This window comes from Herpailurus yagouaroundi, unplaced genomic scaffold (genome assembly GCF_014898765.1).
Source record: "Herpailurus yagouaroundi ecotype Mexico unplaced genomic scaffold, PumYag 77, whole genome shotgun sequence".
Classification (NCBI taxonomy): Eukaryota; Metazoa; Chordata; class Mammalia; order Carnivora; family Felidae; genus Herpailurus; species Herpailurus yagouaroundi.
Genome location: NW_024412388.1, coordinates 7,005,039 through 7,027,362, shown reverse-complemented (window position 1 = coordinate 7,027,362; position 22,324 = coordinate 7,005,039). Strand labels below are relative to the sequence as shown.

Here is a 22,324-nt window from a genome sequence, read left to right as displayed (position 1 = left end):
CTGATGTCCTGCCCACTCCTGTTGCCTGGATCCCCGCCACGGCCTCGCCCTGCTTCCACCCTCACAGCCTCTTCTGTGTGTCTGAGTCGGACCCGAGTCAGATGGGGCCATGCCTCTAACTCACTGCCTTTACTTACAGGTCAAGGGCAGGTTTTCCAGAGGCCTCCTCTGTCCTACTGATGCGCTGCGCTGCGCCCCTTACGTGTGTTCCTTTCCCGTGGTCCTACTTGCTGTTCCTGCAGCACACCCTACCCCGGGGCCTCCGTCCAGCTCTGCTCTGGGCTCCCATGGCTCACTCCGTCGCCTTGTCCAGGCTCTGCTCAGGAAGGCCCACCTGGCCACCCCACGCTCCTGGTCCCCTCCCCCAGCTCCGTTTTGTTTTTTTTTAATCTATTTTAGCACCTGTCGGTCACCTTCTTCCGTGCGCACCGTATTATTTCCCATTGATTTGATTTTTATTTTGTGTTGCCTGCTCTCCTCTCTCACCGGACTACGTAGGGATTTTTGACTGTATTTTCACTGATCTATCCCAATGCATACTAGGTGCTCCATACACTTGTTGATTGAATGCCCCCCCCCCCCCCTCGGGCCACTCGGCAGGAAGCTCAGTCGGCAGGATGCTAATTCTTCACCTTCGGGCTTCGGGCACGATGCCCCTCCGTCCAGGGCACAGTGTCTCCCAGAGCAGTTGGTCACCATGTTGTGGCCGTTTCTCCAGAACGCTGCAGATGGTCACTTTGGTAGCAGCTTTATCTACAGGATGACCTGCTCTACTCCGCAGCACCCAGGGCCTTCTCCGCGGCCCGGCCCGTGGAGGCCTTGGCCGGCTTGCCTCCCACGCCCCTTCCTGCAGCCACAGGGGCGTCCGCGCTCTCGCACGGCTCCCATCCTGCAGTTCCGCCTGTGCCCACGCCGCCCATCCTCGCTGTCCCTTCTGTCACCCCCCCGGCCCAAGCCCCCACTCTCTCCTGGTCCAGCTCGGCCCCGGCCTCTCTTCCCGCGGCAGCCGCACCGTCTCATGAAGCTCAGACTCTTACCTGAGCCCCCCCTGCTTGACCGCCTCTCCTCACCCCTCGCGGGACACACCCACGTGGTCCAGTCCCAGCCACCTTGACACCTCTCACCCGACACCTTCTCTCTCCGGGTTTTTTAAAGACCAAATCTTTTCCTGCCTCGGGACCTTTACGTGTGCGTGGCCCCCCACCCACCTCCTCGCCGTTCAGGTGCCAGCTCAGGCGTCACTTCCTCGGCTGCCTCCCCTCCCGCCTCGGTCAGGCTCCCAGATGCACGTCCTCGAGGCACCTTGCCGTTTACCTGGGTGTGGCTTAAGATCCGCCTCCTCCTCACTCACTTGCCACAAGCAGATCACAGCTCTTGTGCTCACCTGTGTGTCTTCAGCGCCTAGCACAGGGCCTGGCATATAGTAGATGCTCAATAATTGCTCAGAGACCATCCCGGTGCCTTCAGTGCCCTTCTCCTTCCTCTCCACCAGCAAACTCCTGTTCATCCTTTGAGACCCAGCTCCAGTTTCCTCTCCCTGGTGCTCTTGGCAGCCGGTCCCCGCTCCTGTGTGTTGTCGCAGAGCTTTGCACCTCCCTTACTCTGCACTTACTACCCCGGGTCAGAGCCCCGGGTCTTTTCCTGGCACTCCTGAGCTGCGCGGGGGGCCGTGCTGGGCACGGTCTATCACCGGCAGTTGGCACTCTGGACGTGTTTGGGTCTTGGCCTGACGCGCCTCTTTGGCTCGTTGTTGCTTACTGTTTGTGTCATTTTCCGTCTGCTTTGTGTAGTGTGAGTTCCTCAGCCACTCGGTCACTTCTGGAAGGCAGGCTCAGTGTCACGGCCCCACTTTTTGCGTCTCCTATTCCAGGAGCCTGACACGGGGCTGTGCACACCTAGAAGGGTTTTAGTAAACCCTCCTTTTTATTTAATTTAATTACCTTATTTATTGAAAAATTTTTTTAATATTTAGTTTTGAGAAAGAAAGAGAGAGACAGAGTGCGAGCCGGGGAGAGAGGGAGGGAGACACAGAATCCGAAACAGGCTCCAGGCTCTGAGCTGTCAGCACAGACCCTGACGTGGGGCTCGAACCCACGAACCGCGAGATCATGACCTGAGCCGAAGTCGGAAGCTTAACCGACTGAGCCACCCAGGTGCCCCTTATTTTTTATTTTAGAGAGAGAAAGCAGGGGAGGGGGCAGAGGGAGAGGGAGAGAGAATCTTAGGCAGAGCATGGAGCCCACCCGACACGGGGCTCAATCCCACGACCCTGGGGTTGCGACCTGAACCAAAATCAAGAGTTGGACTCTCGACAGACTGGGCTACCCAGGCACCCCAGTGAATCCTTCTAGAGTCTATGTCATATCTACATTTATTTATTTACTGTTATTTTTAAATGTCATGTCTACTTAAGTTTGTAGGGGCCTTGGCAGTTTTGGGAGGCACCCTGACATCTTTTTTCTCATTCTGGAACATCTTTATAATTTGTGGGACCCAGTGCAGGGCCCCTTGTTCAAAAAGTGGTGAGCGTTTCAAGACTGTGATAGCAGAGGTTTAGACCAAGGGTGGGGCTTCTAGGCCTCAGCTCATGAAGCCGGCCCTGATCTCATTGTACCCGACGAGGGAAGATACGGTAGATAGAGCCCATGATTTCCTTTTTACAGATGGCAAAATGAAAGGCCCAAAGGGCAGTGACCAACCTCAGCTGTGCAGCTGATCGGAAACAGTTCTGCTCCTGGAGCACGCTGACTGTCTTATCCTGGCTCAGGGGCCCCCACAACTTTGAGCCTCAGTTTCCTCCTCTGTAAAATGGGGGCATCGACCTGATCCTAAAATGGCAGCTAGAACAGCTGGAGGTGAATCCCTGGACGGTCCCATCGGGAACATCACCTCAGCTTGTGGATGCCTTCCCCCTAAAGTCACAGATGCAAAGCTCTTCTCTGCTTCTGGGAAGGGCCCGAGTCCTACAGGCAGTAGGAGGCTAATTGGCTTTTGTGGTAGTTGAAGAAATTAAAGCCCTCAGGAGTGGAAGAAGGCTGTCTTCTCATCTCTTTTTGAAGGAATGTGGGCACTTGGGTGGAAGTTTCCCCAGGGAGCCTTGGTATTTCGATGCTTTGATATCTAGAGGAACGAAAGAGAATTAATCGCTATAGATGCCCGTTCCCGCAGGGGTAGTCTGAGGGTGGAGGGAGTGGCAGGAGTGGGTGACGGGTCCTCCATCCGAGGGCCATTGCTGGTTGAAGAGAGACCCAGACTAGAGGCCAGAGGTTTGAGCAGCATCTACCTGTAGGGGAGGCTTCGGAAATCTCACTTTCTCTGGAAAACACGTTTTCTTCAGCCCCTTGGGCTAGTGAGCATCTCTCTTTGCTGAAAGACAGTGGAAGAGGGGTCTCGCTGCTCCCCGAGGTCCTGCACCTCCCTTACAACAGGTTGCTCCAAGTGTTGGCCTCAGATCTCTGTCCTCACAGCGGGGCTGAAAGCTGGGGGTCCGCCTGTAACCAGGGACTCTGAGGTCAGTGCGCACACACAGGAGGTGACCGGGCCGGAGCGGCCGGGCACCACTCCCCAGTGCCCCCGCCTGCCTCTGGCCGTGCTCCTGCCAGGGGAACCTGCAAAGGGCCCGAACGGTGAGGTTGTGTGTCAGCGGGCAAAAGAGGAGAAGGAGAAGGCGGCGTTCTTTGATTCCTGCAAGAGGTGGGGCGCCTGGGTGGTGCAGTCGGTTAAGCGTCCGACTTCAGCCAGGTCACGATCTCACGGTCCGTGAGTTCGAGCCCCGCGTCAGGCTCTGGGCTGATGGCTCAGAGCTTGGAGCGTGTTTCCGATTCTGTGTCTCCCTCTCTCTCTGCCCCTCCCCCGTTCATGCTCTGTCTCTCTCTGTCCCAAAAATAAATAAACGTTGATTCCTGCAAGAGGTGTGTTTGGGGCCAGTAGACCTGTGGCCAGGCGCTAGGTTGTAAATGACCCGCAACTGTGTTTTATGTTGTGTGGGGGGTGAGTTTATGTTCACACATGCAGCTACAGGTGCTCGCCGAGCACAGGACAGATGTAAATGCGTGTCCGAGCACAGAGCAGGTGGAGCCTGGGCTGTTTGGTGGGTGGGACGCCTTCTCGTGCAGGTTCAGGACTTGCCCATCAGCTGCCCTGGAGTGACTCACCCCGGTGACAACGTCTCTGAGCACAGCTCTCAGTTGGACTTGGTGACTAACCCAAGGAAGGAGGGTGCGTGGTGACCTGCTTCAGCCGGAAATGACAGGCGGGCATTAGCTGCGCTCAGCACCTTATCCCAGAGCCGTTGGTGCGGGTTCCCTGGGCCGGCCAGACACACAGGTATTTCTGGACTGCGACAGAACCCGTTGCCATGCGCTTCCTGCCAGTGCCGGGTCCCCATCAGCGTGGGGCGTGGGCGCCCGCTTCGGGCCCTCCCGGCTCCTCCCGTGACCCGTGTTCTGTGTTTCCACAGGGCCGCACCTGCCTATTTCTCCCCGGCCTCAGCCCGCCCTGCGCAGTTGAGCAGCTGTTTGCCTGAAGTTAATTTCCAGAGGCAGGTAAGGACCCCAGGGGAGGGGCTTCTGGTAACGGGCCCTAGAGCAGTGCTGGCTGGGGAGCAGGTCTCGGGGCCGGGCTTGGGAGCTCATCTCGCTTCCTTCCCCGCAGTGCCTGATCCTGGCTCATTTCTGCAGCCCGTGTGGGTTCTTCCCGTCAGGGCTGTGCTACCGCTCTGTCGCTCTGTCGCTTAGGCTAAGATGTGTACAGTCTCTGAATTAATATCGTGTGTTAAGTTCTGGGAATCACGCGATGATACATTGTAATTTTATGCAACGTGAACATTGTATAAATGTAAATGTACATTTTTTAAATGCAAGCACTTAAAATATATCGCAACTTTTTTTAAAAGTTTATTCATTTTGAGAGAGACAGAGGGAGCACGAGTCGGGGAGGGGCGGAGAGAGGGAGACAGAGACTCTCAAGCAGGTGCCGCCCTGTCGGCGCAGAGCCGATGCGGGGCTCGAACTCACGATATGGTGAGATCGTGACCTGAGCTGAAACCAAGAGTCGGATGCTTAACTGACTGAGCCACCCAGGCCCCCCAAAATGTACCACAACCTAAAAAAAAAAAGATGGGTTGAACGAAAGGCAAGTGCTGGAACCCATGGAGCAGAGGTGGCTTGTGTGGGTCGGGGACGCTCTTGCTGGCTGGCCCAGCCTGAGGTTACCCACTATTGTCCAGGCAGGTGTAAGACCACCCCAGGTATAAATGTATATGCCAGTTTTATAAATGTGGGTGTTCAAACAGCACGAGCTGCAAGTTTATAAGTAAAAATGAGTGCAGGTGGCTGTGTTTGTATCGAGGGCCACACATGCCTGTCAAAGGGAGGCCCGCTCTCAAAGCTGTGTATCAGAACGGGTCTGACTGCTGCACAGAACCCTCAGCCCTCCTGCTCTGGGACTCCTCCTGCACCACGACCCATCTCAAGTGCCGGCAGCTGCTTCACAGCTGGAGACCGTGTGCAGCCAGAGGTCAGGTCCTTGCAGAGCAGGGCAGGAGCGTGCTGTCTTAACGTGTGCCCTCCATGTCTCCCACGGAACGCAGTGTTGCCTAAGCCACGGGCCACATTTGTCACTTCGTGCAGATCCCTCCCAGTGGCTGGGAGCCCCTGCCCCACTGTCCTCTCCCTGTCAGACTCCTTTCAACCGAGATGCAGGCTCCGCACCAACAGGAACGTGCAGGGTGTGGTGGGGAATGTGTCTGTGCGTCTGCATTGAACGTACGTACCTTGGTGTATGAACTGCATTTGTGCCCACCAGCTGTGATTTTCTGGAATCGTACCCACTTTTTACATAACCGTGGATACCTGCAGCATGATCTATGGCCACAGGCCTGCACCCTCACCATTCATTTGGGGAGTTGATGGTTTCCTGTGTCTTTCCATTTTCCATTTTCTGGCCCCTCTATGCTTCTCCCTAGTCAGCTTCCATAATGGTAGTGTCTTAGGGGAGGGAGCAGGTCTGTCTCTGACTTGGGCGGTTGACACTGAGACATTTTCTGAGGATTTAGAATGGAAGTATCAGCACTGTAGACGATGGGACGCCTACAGAGCTAGCTGGGTGGCCATTAGTGAGAAGCATCGTTACTTTTGCCTCTCACCGCTGAGGACTGAATAACTACTGTGTCTAAATTAGTTGCAGTTTAGACTCACGTGATTCAAACACATTTTAATGGAGACCAGTTCTTCATCCCTACAGGGGAGCGTAAGAATTTTCAAATGAAATTAATCTGATACTTGTCAGATCTGTGATGAAAATTTAAGAGCGTGTTTGCTTGGATAGGCACCAGACCCAAACACCCTTTAATATACTTGTAGCATATCAGTGACTGAAATGGATGTGTTTTGGGACTGATTATGATTTACTCTCTTCTTTTTTTTTTTTAAATTTTTAAAAAATGTTTATTTTTGAGAGAGAGAGAGAGAGAGAGAGAGAGAGAGAGAGAGAGAGAGACAGAGCATGAGTGGGGGAGGGGCAGAGTGAGAGGGAGCCACAGAATCCGAAGCAGGCTCCGGGCTCCGAGCTGTCAGCACAGAGCCCGACGCGGGGCTCGAACTCACAGACCGTGAGATCACGACCTGAGCCGAAGCCGGACGCTTAACCGACTGAGCCCCCCAGGCGCCCCTGATTTTCTGTCTTCAATTATTAATTTTCTTCACATTGCCACCTCTGATGCAGTTTCTGTTTAGGACGGAACCACGTAAACCAGTCGTGATGTTCTAGTCTGTTAGGACTGCAGGGTGCTCGTGGCTACATTCCGCCCTAGATCCAGCCCTGGGCGCATTCCGCTTGTGCAGCGGCCCGGCAGAATCAGCTCAATAGTAGAGCTCAAAGAATACCAGAAAACCAGAATTTGGGGAAATGACAATGGTCTTCCCCAAAGCAAGAAGAGGCTTTGCCAGGGAAGCGTGCTGAATTGGGAGTAGCCTGGCCCCAGAGACCCATTCAGGCCCCACCGACACCCCGGGCCCACGACTGGGTGGTGTACCCCCCCCCCCCGTAATCATAATATGAATGTGGGAGGTCCCCCAGACAGCGGGGCTACCATGGCAGAAGACCGCGGAATGGGATTGATCTGTACAAGATGCAAGGGGTAGGATTGTTGGACAGAGCAAAATTCTGTAAAAACAGACGGTGTAAATTGATTCACTCAAGCTCATGGTCACGCTCACACTGATCCGCTCCTGTGGGTTCTGAGGCTGCATCTCTGTTGGTGGAAGCTTGGCCTGTCAGGAAAGGACAGTGAGGAAGGGGTTCCCAGTCACTGGGCAGCCAGGACCCCTACGTCCTGGGATGCTCAGCAAAACCAGATACATATCCTTGCCTCGGCAGAGCTGGCCCCGGAGTGATGGATAGATCTTGCTCTGGGACCTGGGACTGGGGTGTGGTTTGTGACCTAGGATCACGGTAAGAGCTGGAACCAAATGGGCCTGTTGGGGAGTCGGGGAGGGGGTAGGCGCGGAAACTCACTGGAATTGTGGTTCTTTTGTACACGGTGACACCTAGTGGCTCGTCCCTGTACGTCAATGCTGTCTTTCACAAGGAGAGAGCAAACTGACCACTAGTCCTTGGACACAGGACGGAGGTGGGAGACTTTCACTCCCCGAAGCCCTGACTCCCCGTTTGAAAGCTCTGTGGAGTGTTTCAGAAGTCCTCTGGGGAGCACCGTGGCCCAAGGCACTCCACTTGCTCGAATGGAAGTCCTTTGTCAAGGCTCGGTTTGGTTGTGCAGACTGGATTGGGTACTTTGGTCTGTTTCAACACGGTGACATTTGGCCCTAAATCAGCGTGGGTATTAGAGAGAGAGGGAAACTTGCACACCACGGGCTGTCTCGATTTTTCCATTCAGCCAACTGGGTGGTGTCTATTAAGTGCATGCTAGGCACGGTGCTGAGCTGTGGAGGACGGGGTGAGCTAGGCGGGCCCTGGCCTTCAAGTCTGGCAGCGGAGAGACAATAAGCAAGTACTCCAGCAGGGCACTTCCAGAAAATGGGAACGAGCCCGGGCTATGTGACCGAGTGGGTGTAGGGGGTGTGGGACACAGAACCTGCTTCAGCTATGCTGTCAGGGAAGGTTCCCGGGGAAGGCGTCTTTAAGCAAGTTGAAGGGTGAAAATAAGCCAGTCCAGGCTCAGGGGACACCCAGTGCAAAGCCTGCTGGGGGAAAGAGCTTCTTGGCATGTTCTAGAAATAGCCTGGGGTCAGGAAGGCAGAGCGTGAGGGGAGGCATGAGGAGAAGCAGGCCTCATGAGCACTCTGGGGTAGTGCAGTGGGAGGAAGTGAAAAGGGGTCAGTGTGAGAAGCAGTGATGTCCCAGACCCGGGCTCCCATCAGAGACCCACTTGACTTGGCTTACCCCTCTTTCCTGGTTACCAGCGCTCACTGGGCTCTTTTCTGAGCCCAGAGGGGGCGGCAGGTGGGTAGACAGTACAATGGGTTGTCTGGGGCTTCAGTGGGGAGAGGAAGGCCCCAGAAGGAGACCTGCTACCTCAAGTATACAGCCACTCCTTTAGCCCCAGCCTGCCAGCTTTTGAGCCTGTTGTGTGGACTTTTAGGACCAGAGCCCCTGGTAGCTTATGGGGACTGGACACTTGACAGGGACCTCCAGGGAGGCTGCTGCCCAGGACTCTGGCACATTTCTGAGTCTGCCCTTTGCCCGGAGAGCAGGACTGCCTGGGAGAGCCTGCTGGTCCAGGGCTGGCTGGCCCCCGAGGATGGGCGGCGTGAGGAGTGTCCTTGGCTCGCGAGCCAGGCTCCCTGGGTCCCCCGAGAGCAGCTCCTTGGCAGCGGGGCTGCTGAGGCTCCACCCCCACCAGCTGCTGCGTTATTTCTGACTCATCCAGGAGTTACAAGCCTGTAACCCAAACCCCTCCACGCCCGGCTTCCTCTCTGCCGGCTCCTCCTAGAGTGAGGAGACCCTGGGACGGCTCTCCTGGGACCTCTCTGCAGGTTGGGTCCCTGCTGTACCCAGACACAGCTGCTGCCCTCAGGAGCTGCCCTCTGACAGGTGGGGTGGGCATGCGCGCGTGACGGCAGTGAGCTCAGGTGGGCGTCTGTGCCCCACAGCCCGGGCCTGCCTGTCCCCATCGAGGGACTCCTTGGAGCCCGGCCCAGGAGCTGGCCTCTTGAATTCGTCAGGGGCTTCTGCTGAGGGGGCTGCCCAGGCCTTGGGGCTCAGTACTGATCTCATGGTTTCTCCAGCCAGAGGCGCCAGCTGGCTGCTTCTGGTCGTGGCACTTTTGCTCCTTCTGGAAGTTGCATGCTTGGAAAACCTGGGACACTTAGGGCTTCATTCAGCACATCCCCTGTGGCTGATAGCAGGGCTCTTGCTGGGGGGGGGGGGGGGGCGCTGGAAGGTCGAGCTGGCCAGAAGTCTGGGTCAGCTTAGACTCCCTGGGCCTGACAGCTCCTCGCAGAGGGTGCTGGCCGCCAGCGCCTGCTCCGGGATCTAGCTGCTCAGTCTGGCTGCCTGGGGCCGGTGGGGGTGAGGGAGGAACAGGCAACTCGCCACCTGCTCTGGGCTCTCAGAAGCGAGACCCTGCAGCACTGTGGGCTGCCTGACCACTCCTGCCCAGCACCCAGTCTGTGTCTGGTGGGTCTCGTCCCGAAGCCCGCTTCAGTGCCTCTCCTCGCTCCGCAGGAGTCCCCAGGGCTGGCCAGGGAATGAACCGCGAGGGGGCTCCCGGGAAGAGTCCGGAGGACGTGTACATTCAGCAGAAGGTCCGAGTGCTGCTCATGCTGAGGAAGATGGGATCAAATGTGAGTGCCTTTGGGGTGCCAAGCAACGGGTCCTGCAGGGAGGGTGCTGCCGTGGGCAGAGCAGAGGGCCTGCAGCCATGTCCTGTGGCAGCTGTGGTCTGCGGAGGGGGATGCTGGGCTTGTGGTTTGGCTCTGTGGCTGATTCATGCCACTGAGAGCCCTTCCTGTCCAGCTCCAGGGGTACCGCTGGGACAGTCTTCCCATCCCCGTGCTGAGCCTGGGCCAGGTGGGTGTGAGCCCTCAAGGCCCTGACCTTCCCGCCCTCCCGTCTCCCTGGGAGGTGTCCAAGGGGCGCTGGGCAGGACGGGCACTGAGAGGGCAGCACTGTTCAGAAAGAAAGGGATGGGCTCCCCGGGCAGGGCCTGGGCTTCCTCCTGGCCCCGTGCTGCACTGGAACCCAGTCTCAGATCTGATCCGAGCGGCAAGGCCTGTGGGCCCATGGACCAAGTTTGGGGTGGGGTCAGAGGGTGCTCGCTCTGGAACTGAAGGGTCAAGAGTCAGGAACAGGGGCCCGGGGATTACAGGAGCAGGTACCTTCTGGGAGCCGGTGTGCACTGCCCCTCACAGTGGCTGTCTCACCCTTGCAGCTGACGGCCAGCGAGGAGGAGTTTCTGCGCACCTACGCGGGGGTGGTCAACAGCCAGCTCAGCCAGCTGCCCCAGCACTCCATCGACCAGGGTGAGTCCCGGCCAGGGCGCCCCGGATGCCCTTCCCAGAGGCGCCTCGTTGGGTTTTCTGGAGAAAACGTAGCTCCTGGGGCAGACAAGGGAGGGCGGCTGCCTCCCGTCCCCAGAGCCGAGGCCCAGGCCTGGGCCCATCTCTTTCCCGGGGTGGGAGCCGAGGACCCAATCAGGTAATGGTGGGAGCCCTTTCTAGGCCCAGGGGAGGCAAGAAATGGAGATGTCCGGGGCCTCTGGTTTTTGCATTTCCTCAGCCTTTGGCTTGACCCCTGCCCACCCAGCACCCTGTCCAGGGAGAGCGTGAAACCAGCCTCACCTGCTAGGACCCGCCCTAGGCACCGGTTATGCGGGGAGCTGGTGTGTTCCTGGCTGCACCCAGGCGGGAGGCCCCGATGGCTCTGAGTGCCCGAGGTGTCCATCTGCCTGAGGGAGCTCTTTCTTTTCTGGGTGCCCTCACCCGATCGTAATAATGGGAGTGGGAAACATTTAAGTATTTATTGTCCAGCAGGCACATGGTGAATGCTGGATACACATAGTTTCATTTTATCGTGGGCAGCTACTGGTTGTATTACTTGCACTTAACGGGCAAGGAAATGGGTTCGGAAGCCCATAAGTGGTCGCCCTGGTCTTACAGCCAGTCGCCAGAGGGCTCAGGATGCAAACTTGTCACTGCCCGTCCTGGAGCGGCAGGGGGCTGCTGAGTGCTTGTGGGCTCTGTCATCTGAAAGGCTTGCCCGACCCCGTAGCCCACGGCATCCTGACCAGCACTTCCATCTCGTCCTTTCCTTTTATTTTTTCGCTTAGTTGGAAATACTTGCCATAAAATTGTGTGGCCTGTGGGGTGTCAGATGTGACCTGGCTCCCGGCAGCAGGGCGACGAGGGGCGTGTGCTGACCCGTGGGGCCGAGGAGGAGAGCAGGTGTAGCACGCAAGACCGCCTGTCTCGAAGCAGTCCCTGCTCTCCTGGATATCATAGGCCTCAGCTCTGGCGCAGGGCCCAGTTCTCCAGCTCTGACGCCGGTGTCACCTGGCCTGTGCACCCAACTCAGCAGAAACGTACAGGGCGTCCCAGTAGCTCGGGCAGCAAATTGGGACAGCCACTCGCTGAGCACAGCCTGCCTGGGCCACATTCGTGCCACAGCCTGCTGTATACCGACGGTTAGGGGCGGCGTCTGCCCTTCGGGGGTTTGGCTTCTGGGAGGGATCCTTTCTTTTTTTTCTTTTCTTTTATCATATAAATATACAAATATATATATATTTATATATATATAATTTAAGTAATCTGTAATCTCTACACCCATCATGGGGCTCGAACTCATGACACCAGGGTCGAGAGTCACACGCTCTTCCGACTAGGACAGAAGGGAGACATCCTTTGTTATCCACAGCTGATCTGGGTTTCTAGCACGGTTCCCCCTTCGCCCCCAGGCTCTTGAACCATATCTCCCTGAAACCCTCAGGCTTCTGGGTTCCTAGGACGTCACATTTTCTCCCACCCCAGTTTTAGGTCACTGAATCAACCAGAATTTGGGCTGGTGATAAGAATGCCTCTAACCCATTAATGCTGTTAATGGAAAAAATCATAATAAGTTATAGAACTGTATGTCAATGTAGAAAACAACCCCCCGACACACATACACTCACACGTGTACATATGCAGGAAAAAAAGCTGAAAGAACATATACCAGGCTGTTAATAGAGAATTTTGATGTGGGTAGAACTGTCTATATAAAGGACTTTAACTTTCCAAGTCACACATTTTCGTAAGACTAATTTTTTAACATTGCACATACGTTTCTTCTGTAAAATGGGGAAGTTTTTTTTTTTTTTTTAATGTTTTTATTTTTATTTTTGAAGGAGAGAGAGACAGAGCATGAGCGGGGGAGGAGCAGAGAGAGGGGGAGACAGAGAATTCGAAGCAGGCTCCAGGCTGTAAGCTGTCAGCACAGAGCCCAACATGGGGCTTGAACTCATGAACTGTGAGATCATGACCTGAGCCGAAGTCGGACGTTTCACCGACTGAGCCACCCAGGTGCCCCAAAACGGGGAAGTTTCTAAAAAGCATTAAGAGAACCCTCCATCTTGCCTAGCTAAGCCAGCAGTTGAGAATAAAAATGAACTCTGTGGAGTTAAGCCCATGGTGACCTCACATGCCCTAAAGCATCTGGGCCATCAGGAGCGAACTGTGGCCTGTGAGGGTGACCCCAGAATCTGGGCCCTCCTCGGTGAGGGGTGTCCACGGGACAGCCAGGCAGGCCTCAGATACATCTCCCAGGGAACAGGCTGCTGAAGCTGCAACGGGACCCAGAGGAGGGTCTCTGGGGATGCTGGTGGCTGGGGTGGCTCCCTGCTGTTGGAGTTCCCTGCATACTGCCCCGGGTCCCCGCGGTTACCTCTGAGCTGAACCAAACAGGAAAACACACGCTGCAGAAAGTCCTGAGGATTCCCGTGGCCTGTGTAAGAGGAGGGTGGGCAGCAGTGCCGGAAGAGCATCATGTATTTTGTGCCCCTAAGGACCCCGCACACAAATGCACAACAAAACAGTTCTCGGCACAGTCTCTCCCACTGTGGGGGCACAACCCTGAGAGCAGGACCCTGCATGTCTGCCCACACCGTGGGGCCAAACAGTCTTGGCTAAAATTCTAGCCTGCCCACCTCATCTGTTGGCAGGGCCGACCTCAGCTGGTGCCGCAGGGATGCCGCTGTCAGGGGCCCAGGTGCTGTCCAAGTGGTAAAAGCCCTGGATCACTGCTTCCAGTGCCTGGGATCCCAGCATAAAAGACCCCTCAAAGGCCTGGGAGCAGTCAGGGTGGTGGGGGAGACAGTCGGACAGAAATCTGGTGTGAGCTCCTCCTGCCACGAGGTGGCGCTGTGTCTCAGCAAATGCCCAGAGCTCTCCTCCGCAGAGAGCAAAGTCTCCTTCAGCTCCCCTCTGGGGGCCTCGGACCAAAGGGACAGAGCTCTGCATTGGTCTACTGTCTTTAGACTCGCACACGCTTCCCCTCTGGGGCTGGAGGGGTCTGGTACTGGGGGCACTGCTTGCCTTCCCTGGCCCCAGAGACAAGAGTGGGCTGCGCATCCCTAGCCCCACGCCCGGGCCTCCCGCCTCCCTGGTCTTCCCCTGGTGAACATGTGTGCAGGATCTGCCGGGCCCTCGCTGGTGCCAGAGACCGTGCTGTGTGGGCCTGGCTGGCCTCTGCTGGTCTGAGACCACTCACGACAGCCTCCTCCTGGAAGCCCTCCTTCCCTTCCCCCGTCCTCTGTGATACACCTGTCTGTCTTTCTGTCTCTCCGTCCCCCCAGGCCCTACTTCTGCCCCCTCTGCTCACCGCCCCTGAGCGCTCCTTTTCTCACACCACCCTGGTGCCCTCGACATTCTGCCCTCCTCTCTGTCACACCTCCCCCTGGGGGTCTCACATGCTCTGGTCAACGCCCTCCAAACACACACCCTCAGCCCAGACCCTCTCCTGACCCCCCAGAACTTTACGTGCAACTCCCTACTGATCGTCTGGCCACAGACAACCCACGCTCAGATCCAGATTCACACTCGACCCACCGAATCTATTCTTCTACCTGTATTCTCGGTCGTGATGGATGTATCACCAAAACTCCATGGCCCTGGGGACTCCTCTTCGAAGACCCAAGTATCTAGCAAATTATCAAGTGCTTGTGATTCTCTTGCCTTAAGGCTCCTCAAATCTGCTCTGTCTTCTCCGTCTTGGTTTGAACCCTCGTTTTGTTCAGAGCACATATTCATTTTTGTCTTGATCGCTGCAAACAGTTCCTGGCATCTTGACTCCTCACCTTGTCCCTCCAGTGCACTTCCCACCCCTGGCTCAGCAGGTCTTGTCCCGACTTAAAATGCTGCCTTGTGGATGACGTCCAGCCCGCTAGCATGATGAGCGGGACTCCCTGACACTTGACCTCACGCACCGGAAACAGCCAGAGCCAGTGGCTTTCAACTTCTGTCTCAGGCTGGCCTTGGCGCCTCCGCATTTGCCTCCAGGCTTCCAGGAGCCCAGCGCTGACGCCCAGCCTTCCTCTGCCTGTTGCCAGCCGGGCCAGGCCCTCTTGTCATTCCCGTCCTGCACGTGCACCCTGGCTGAGCTACTCCCACGGTCTCCTGGTCGTCTCTTGAGCAATCCCGAGACCCTTGAGCTTGGGACTATGGCTTCCCACCTTGTATTTCTGGGGCTGCGTCCCCCCCCCAACCGAGGCCCAGTGCATGCTTGGACAAATGAATGGGCCAGGCTCTCTTTGGGTCGGAGAGCCCACCATCCCCCAGAAAGGCAAGAACGTGGAGCCAATCTGAGTGTTGTCTCCTGCTCCCCGAGGGTGACTGAGCAGACCCTACAGCCAGGCAGGACTGACTTTGAGCCAGAGATCAATACCCCTCGGGAAAGGTCACCTTGCTGAGGAAGCCCAGCTGTAGGTGTGGGGGTCGAGAGCTGTAGCTTCCGAAGAGCGGGCTGGACAGAATGCTGAGCTCATTCCCTTTTTATCACCGGTGCTACTGTCTCCATAACACGTACCGATCCCTTTTCCTGGTTATGGAATAATGCATAGTCATTGAGGAAAACTGGGGAAAGGCAGGAGCAGCAGAGAAACCTGAACAGTTGAATCCTACCGCAAGCTACAATCACTGTTACCTTCTGCTCAGTTCCCCGTCAACCTTTTAAAACTATGTTTGTCGGGTTGCCTGGGTGGCTCAGTCAGTTAAGCATTCGACTCGATTTCGGCTCAGGTCATGATCTCACGGTTCATAAGTTCAAGCCCTGCATCGGGCTCTGCGCTGACTACAGGGAGCCTGCTTGGGATTCTCTCTCTCCTTCTATCTCTGCCCTGCCCCCACTCCGTCTCTCTCTCTCTCTCTCTCTCTCAAATAAATAAACATTAAAAAAAATTAAAATGTACTTGTATTCACAATCACAAATTGGGGACTGAAGGGTATATATAAACATCTTAATATCCATTTTAACGTCCATGTTTTACTTATGGTAATTTTTTAAAGTTTATTTATCTTGAAAGAGAGTGAGAGTGCATTCGCGTGTTTGTGCAAGTGGGGGAGGGGCACAGAGAGAGGGAGAGAGAGAGAGAATCCCAAGCAGGCTCTGGGATGTCAGCGCAGAGCCTGACGTGGGGCTTAAACCCACAGACCGTGAGATCTTGACCTGGGCCACGAAGGCACCCCGACTTATGGTAATTTTAAAGTATTTTCCAACAATTTGCAAGAAAAGATTTTAGCGATTGCATAATAAGCAGCCACGTGGCGGCCCAGAATTCACTGCCCAGACCTTCCCCGTGGGACATCTGTTTCTCATTTTTGCTATTAATTACAATAGCAGCAAACATTTATTGAGCCCTTCCTGTATGCCAGCTTCTGCGTCAAGAAGCACACAAGGGGTTATCCCGGTGAATCCCCGCCACAGTCCTGCAAGGCAGGTGTTCGGTGCTTTCGCTTTTGAGAAGAGAAACCGGCCTGGAGAGGTTTAGTAAGCTGCTCAAGGCCTTAGGGAGCCACCGGTGTGGGCGTGGCAGGTGTCAAACGTCCATCCTTGCCTGTAAATCTTCATCTTCATCAGTGACTTTAAGATAAATTCTAGGAGTGGCTTTAAGGCCATGTGCATTCTTCAGCAGGACTGCATCTTATCTGAGGAATGGGTGTGATTTAGGCAATCAACATATTTCAGGAAGGTGCGGGGTGTGGGGGGAGCATTGGACTTTTCTGCTGCCTCTTTATCCTGGGCCCTTCGCCCGAAGGTGCCCATGAATGTGCTGGTTCTCTGAGAGCTCCTGGTCTCTTCCTGCCTCGGCGCTGCCTAGGGGATGGGGCACCCAGCGAGCGCCAATCCCAGGCCCCCACCGGCACTTTGCAAAGCCTGCTTGTGATAAGCTGACTGTCAGAACTCTCATCCTCACGTGGTGCCTTGGACAGGCTCTCATCCGGGAGTCCCGGGGCACTATCTGGAAATGGCCCACTTTGTTAAGGAAGCTTTTGTCCCTTCTCCTCCCAGGGGCCTGCCAGGACATCCCCTGGTCTGCCACTGCCCCTCTTGTTGGCCCTGGGAGCTACAGGGCTGGCACAGTCACTGCTCAGGCCCGTTCCAGCCTCCGTCTGATGGCACTGTTTCTCCGAGAGACTTTCCAGGGAAGGTTCCTAGCCTGCAGCCAGCTGGGCTGTCCCAGGGCTCTTCTGACTTTCCCCCTTGGAAGCCAAGGCTGCTGCTCAGGGCACACTGCCAGAGAGCCTGAAATAGGTCATTTGGTCTAAGGGTTGCACTGGGAACCTTGTTAAAATAGTTGTGGTCACAGGCAGACCATCAGGGAGCCAGTGGCCCCAGGGGAGGGCCCACCCCTCACGAGGGCCTCACGGTGGACCAAGCGAGTGCCCTCCCTCCGCTCATTCCCCCTGCTTGGCACTCTCCACGCCCCGGCAAGGTGCCGGCACGATCGGCCCCATTCTGCAGCCAGCCCTCTTCCTGGAGTCCTCTCCCACCGCCTCCGGCTTCTGCTCTTTCGCTTCCCCCATACAGACAGCCCTCTCTGACTCCTTCCGGGGTCCGTGTGAGCCCCTCTTCTCCCTCCGGAGCTCCCTGTGACCTTTCCTACTGTGTAGCTGCGGTCGCATTGGCAGGAGCCCTTTGGGACCGGGATCTGCGCTATGTTCCCAGTCACACGTTCAGCCCCTGGTCCAGCTTCTGGCACAGAGCTGGGGTCTGCTGGATCCTTACGTAGACCGAGCCTCTGGGAGGTGACTCCTGCAAGAGTGTGGACTGTCTGCGGGGGGTTCTGTGTTCTTTCCTTTCCCACGTGGGGCTCCAAGGCTTCTCCCAGAGGCTCTCGGTGATAACAAGGTGTGGACTGAAATGGTAGTCAGGTCCCGGGAGAATTCCAGCCTATGGGATGGGAAGCTAATTCTTTTTTTTTTTTTCTTTTTTTTTTTTTAACTTTAATCAACACTTACATGAGAATTGTCTGTAACCTGGTAATAATGAAATTGAACAAAGAAGATCCCATATGCATAGAATCAAACTGAAAAATCAATCAGAAGGATTTTGCATGTGACAATCCGTGTCGCAGAAAAAAGAAAAAAGCATCCCAAGAAAGGGTAAGGAATGTGCTGAAGTGCAGGACCAGCTGCTCCATTCAGCGTTCTAGTCCTGGCCTGTGAAGGGCTGCTTTGACCCTTCTTTAACCAGCCTAACGGGTTCTATCGTTTAGAACCAGGACAGGGGGGCTCCTGGGTGGCTCAGTTGGTTGAGCATCCGACTCGAGCTCCGGTCATGATCTCACGGTTCATGCAGAGCCCATTTTGGATCCTCTGTCTCCCTCTCTGTCCCTGCCCCTTCCCCACTTGTGCACGCGTACGCTGTCTCTCTCTCTCTGTGTCTCTCTCAAAAATAAATAAGTATGACTAATCCCAAGGGAAGGGAAACCCACCCAGAAAGCCACAGAGAAAAGGTGCTATTTGCCTGGGCCTTGATGGATGTGTGGGAATGTGTGTAGGGCGTGGAAATTGGAGGAAGCCTCTGGAGCCTGCCCAGCGTGAGTATTGGGTGACTTCGTGTCCCCCTAAGAGACTGGTGAGCCACTTACGGTGAGCCCTGGGGAGACGTCACAGGACAAAGGGTAAGGCAGGGAGATGGCTGGAAGGTCACAGTGACACCCACCTGTGAGATGCAGATGTTTTTCGGAGGCGGAACATTGAGGACCGAGAACCTGCAGGCAGGCTGAACAGGTGGGGATGGGGTTTGAGCCCCAGGGCCAAGTTCGGGACACACAGCTGCTGGGAGAGCTCTGAGTAGGAGGTGCCTGGGGGGTGGGGGTCCCGGAAGGGTGGGAGCCGGGTCTGAGCTCAGGCGCAAGGTGAGATCAGGTACAGGACTGAGAGTGGACCAGGGTGAGGCGTGGGATCAGAGGAGGTTGCGCAGGGAGGGCAGGCAGAGTGAGGGGAGGAGGGAGCCCGGTGAGCACAGCACTGAGGACAGCGGGAGGGGGATACCGGCCAGCTCTGAAAGGAGGGGGCTGTCAGCAGGGTCACTGTCAGGGTCCCTGGGGCTTATATTTGAGAAGTCAGTGCGACTTTCCTCTGAACAGTTTCTGTGGAGCCCTGGCTGGAAGCTAGACTGCCGCAGGCCTGGGCTCCGTGAGGAAACGGAAGTGGGGGCACAGCGGTCTCTTTCAGATGCTGGCGGAGCAGGGATGTCAGCTTGGGGTTGGGTGGGGCTCCAGGGACAGTCTGTAGCAATGAGTTCTTGGAGTGCCACCCGGCCGGGGACCACCACACCTGGAGCGCCGAGGGTGCTTATTAAAAATGCAGGCTCCTGGGCCCCACCCAAGCCCTCCTGAATCAGAATGGGTGCCAGGGGAGCCTGGGAGTCTGCATTTGAAATAAGCCCCCAAGGTGATTGTGATGCCCGCTAGGATTTGAGAATATACCAGGGCTTTGGACGAAGACCTGGTCAGTCCTGACCCCTCGCACCCGCTCATCCCAGATTTTGTCCCTTCTGCGCATAGCCAAGCTCTCCGGTCCGGGAGAGCTTACATTCTGGGAGATCAAAGAATTTGACCAACAAGTACCTCACCTGGAAAACAGCCCCAGAGGTAGGGCGTGTGTGTGTGTGTGTGTGTGTGTGTGTGTGTGTGTGTGTGTGTTGGGCTCAGCGGGGGGTGTGGAAGGGCGGGAGGGGCAGAGGTGGGTTTGAGGGAGCTAGAACTCCAAGTGGTGACCCCACAAGATGCTGTTTATGATGCTATCTGACGCAGACATTATCCTGGCCGGGCAGATGGGTGGATGGGTGCAGTTTATCACAATTCGCAGATGAGAAAACCAAGGTAGATGTGCAGATACGTTGCCCAGGTGGGCAGGGTCAGACCCAGGCCCAGGTCCCGGGGTGCTGGGGTCCACTGAGGGAGCCCAAGCCCCGAGAGGCCCTCCCTGGCTGGGCGGGAGGCCCAGCGCCTCTGCTAGGAGCCAGTCCCACGTCTGGTGCCGTGTGCTCACCTTCTGGCAGCCTGGATGCCTGGTGGTTGTCAGCCGGGAGCCCAGTAGGTGCCACCAAGCCCGGAGCCTGCTTTGGCTGCTGAGACCTTCGTGGATCTGTGGCCGCTGTCCCCATGGCAACCAGTATCATGCTGCCTCTAGGTAAAAGCCATCCCCTGGGAACTTGAGGCATCAGAGCTGAGATGTATAGAACCCCCGGGGTTCCTAGGCTGCCGCTGCTAAAAACAGCGCCTGCCACCCAGCGGGTTTGTCTGGGAGGAGAGGAGGCGGTGTGGGAGCCTCATCGTGTGGAAACGCTCCCTCTTGGAGGCGGCTCTGGGACCTGTTTCCCCAGGAGCTTTGCTGCCTGGCTCGAAGCTGGTAGCTGAGCCGCTGCAGTTTCGGGTAGCTCGGTAGCAGCTAGTTAGCTAGCTAGTTAGCAGGTAGTTAGTGCTGATGGCAGGCTCACGGGCTAAGGAGGAAGTACCGGGGCCCCAACCCCAGAGGCAGACAGGGGAGGTGGGAGTTGCCCCGACACTCCGGAGCGTGCGCTCGTGTTTCCTCTCTAGCCCGTCAGCCGTGTGGCCGGGGCTTGGCAGGTCGGACTCCCCAGACTGTCGTGAAGCCCTCAGCCCAAGTGAGTTTCCTGCGCTGTCTCTCGCTTCCGGGAGCCGCGGCAGTCGGGAGCCTCCGGGGTTTCAGGGCTGCGTTTCTGAGTTTTTCAGTCCCTAGTTGTTCAGTCTTATTAGGAAGGTGTTTGGGCCCCTCAGGAGGTCAGGAGCTCCCTGACCCCAGAACATCTGAACCCGAGTAGTCCTAGGAAGCTCTGCCCAGAGAGGGGTGCAGGGGAGCCCCGCCCCATGACAGGGGGAGGCTGGGCTTGCGAGAGCTCATGGCTCTGAGTTGGGTGATGCGGATGCCCCTGCCAGGGACTGATGCTGCTTCTGGGAGTCCCCCGTTTTATCCGGTGGCGTCTGTGCAGGGCTGTGCCTGCACTGTAGGGCCCAGGGCCGGCCGCCTTTGGGAGCTGGGCAAGGCTCTTCACGCCATGTGCCGGTTTCTAGGCCGGGTCTGCCCTAAGAGCGGTTTTTCCTCCCCGTCCACCTTTGAGTACTGGTTCTGAGGTGGACTTTGCAGGATCCAGAGCTAGGAGAGCTCTGGCCCCCTGCAGCCGGGTGCTCTGGCGGAATCCAGGCAGGGACTACACGGTCAGCGCATCGCAGCGGCCGAGGCCCGTCCCTTCCTTCCCCAGTGCCTGTCTCTCTGGGCAAGGTCCCTCCTGGAGAGGGCGGGTGGTTTCCAGAGCAGTCCTCGTCCGTCCCAAAGCTTGAGCCCCAGGGTCCGTGCCTTTCCAAGACTGAGCTCCCCCTTCCCTGGAAAAGAGTGAGGGGCACGAGCAGGAGAACCCCAGGCGTGTTTGTGGAACAGTCCACATCCACTCTGCACCTCAGGGCCGTGGCCGCCTGTTTCCTGTTCTTTGTCACCCATTATCACCCACCAGGCTGGAAACACACGGCTGATGGGAGTGTGTGCCGGCAATTCAGGAAGCAGGCGGAGGCGCTTAGGTATTGCTGAAAAGACCTTTCGAGAGACTCGATGTGAGAGCCTCAATTAGCAAGAATGATTCTCCAGCCACTGGGGGTTGTCTGTGTGCCCCTGGGGCTTTCTCCATACACCCTGCCCCCTGCCTCCTGTCCCCTGTCTTGATGGCAAGGTGCAGATGCCTTCTGTGAGCCGGCACGTGGCTGAGGCCGGTGCTGGTGCTGGTGTGGAGCCTGTTCTGGGCTTTTGACTCTGCTGGTGCGAATTCATCCTGAGTTTGCAAACAGACTAGTGAGCCCATTGTCTGTCTCCCGCCCCCAGCGAGGGGCCAGCTTCCCTTTTCTAAGCTCCTGCATAGTTGTCATTTTTCTCTGCCCAGTCACTTGACTAGACTCTGTTAAAGGGGCAAAGCTGGCATTGGACGTGGGTTGGGTGCCCTGCCCTGGTTCAGGGAGCTGTGTTCTCACCAGCGCCTTGGCCCTGCTTTCCTTAGCAGGCGAGCCATGGGACCGGGGAGACATCAGGGCCAAGCCGTCGACCAGGGTGGGGCATTGGGGGGGCGGGAGGCACGGGTCTGGGCTCGGGCCTCCTCCCGAGTTGGCGTTTTTGGTTCCATGTTGAATCCTGTCCCACTGTGCCAGAGTTCTTTCGGTGGTGTTTTTTAAATCCCGGGTCTTGGTTCCATTCTGACGGACGGGCCCAGTCTCTGCCGGGAAGCCTGGACAGTCACAGTGCTCTGGGTGACTAGAGCGAGTCAGTTATTCCTTTCCCCAGAGAGGCAATGGCAGTGTGTCCTGGTGGGGAAGCATGGACTTCAGGGTCTAGGTCTGGGTCATCCCTGTGCTTCTGATTCCCTGAGTTGCTATAGGGGTTCTCTCCTCATCTGTACAATAAGGATTCATCCTGTCCCACGAGCTCTCCCAGGTGCTGTGCATCTGTGAGTGAACAAGATAAAGTCCCTGATTACATGGAATGTGCCTCCCACAGGGGAATCAAAGATCACATGAATATATAACGCTGTGGTTGGTGCTGAGGGTCCTGAAGCAGGCTGTGCCACCCTGAGGGACTGACACAGGGCACTATTTTATTTTATTTTATTTTATTTTTTAATTTTTTTTTCAACGTTTTTTAATTTATTTTTGGGACAGAGAGAGACAGAGCATGAACGGGGGAGGGGCAGAGAGAGAGGGAGACACAGAATCGGAAACAGGCTCCAGGCTCTGAGCCATCAGCCCAGGGCCTGACGCGGGGCTCGAACTCACGGACCGCGAGATCGTGACCTGGCTGAAGTCGGACGCTTAACCGACTGCGCCACC

At 56.5% G+C, this 22,324-nt stretch overlaps 1 protein-coding gene across 1 annotated transcript in view; it reads left to right on the top strand.

The window, feature by feature from the left end:
* Positions 1-2,341: 2,341 nt before the first annotated feature.
* The window catches only part of CTNNBIP1 (catenin beta interacting protein 1), a 30,549-nt gene continuing 10,566 nt past the window's right edge, over positions 2,342-22,324 (top strand). Inside the window, exons 1-5 of the mRNA XM_040460686.1 lie at positions 2,342-3,693; positions 3,912-4,326; positions 4,460-4,544; positions 9,685-9,803; positions 10,391-10,481. Coding sequence (XP_040316620.1) covers positions 9,708-9,803; positions 10,391-10,481 — 187 coding nt within the window. The 5' untranslated portion in view covers positions 2,342-3,693; positions 3,912-4,326; positions 4,460-4,544; positions 9,685-9,707. The remainder of the gene's footprint in view (positions 3,694-3,911; positions 4,327-4,459; positions 4,545-9,684; positions 9,804-10,390; positions 10,482-22,324) is intronic.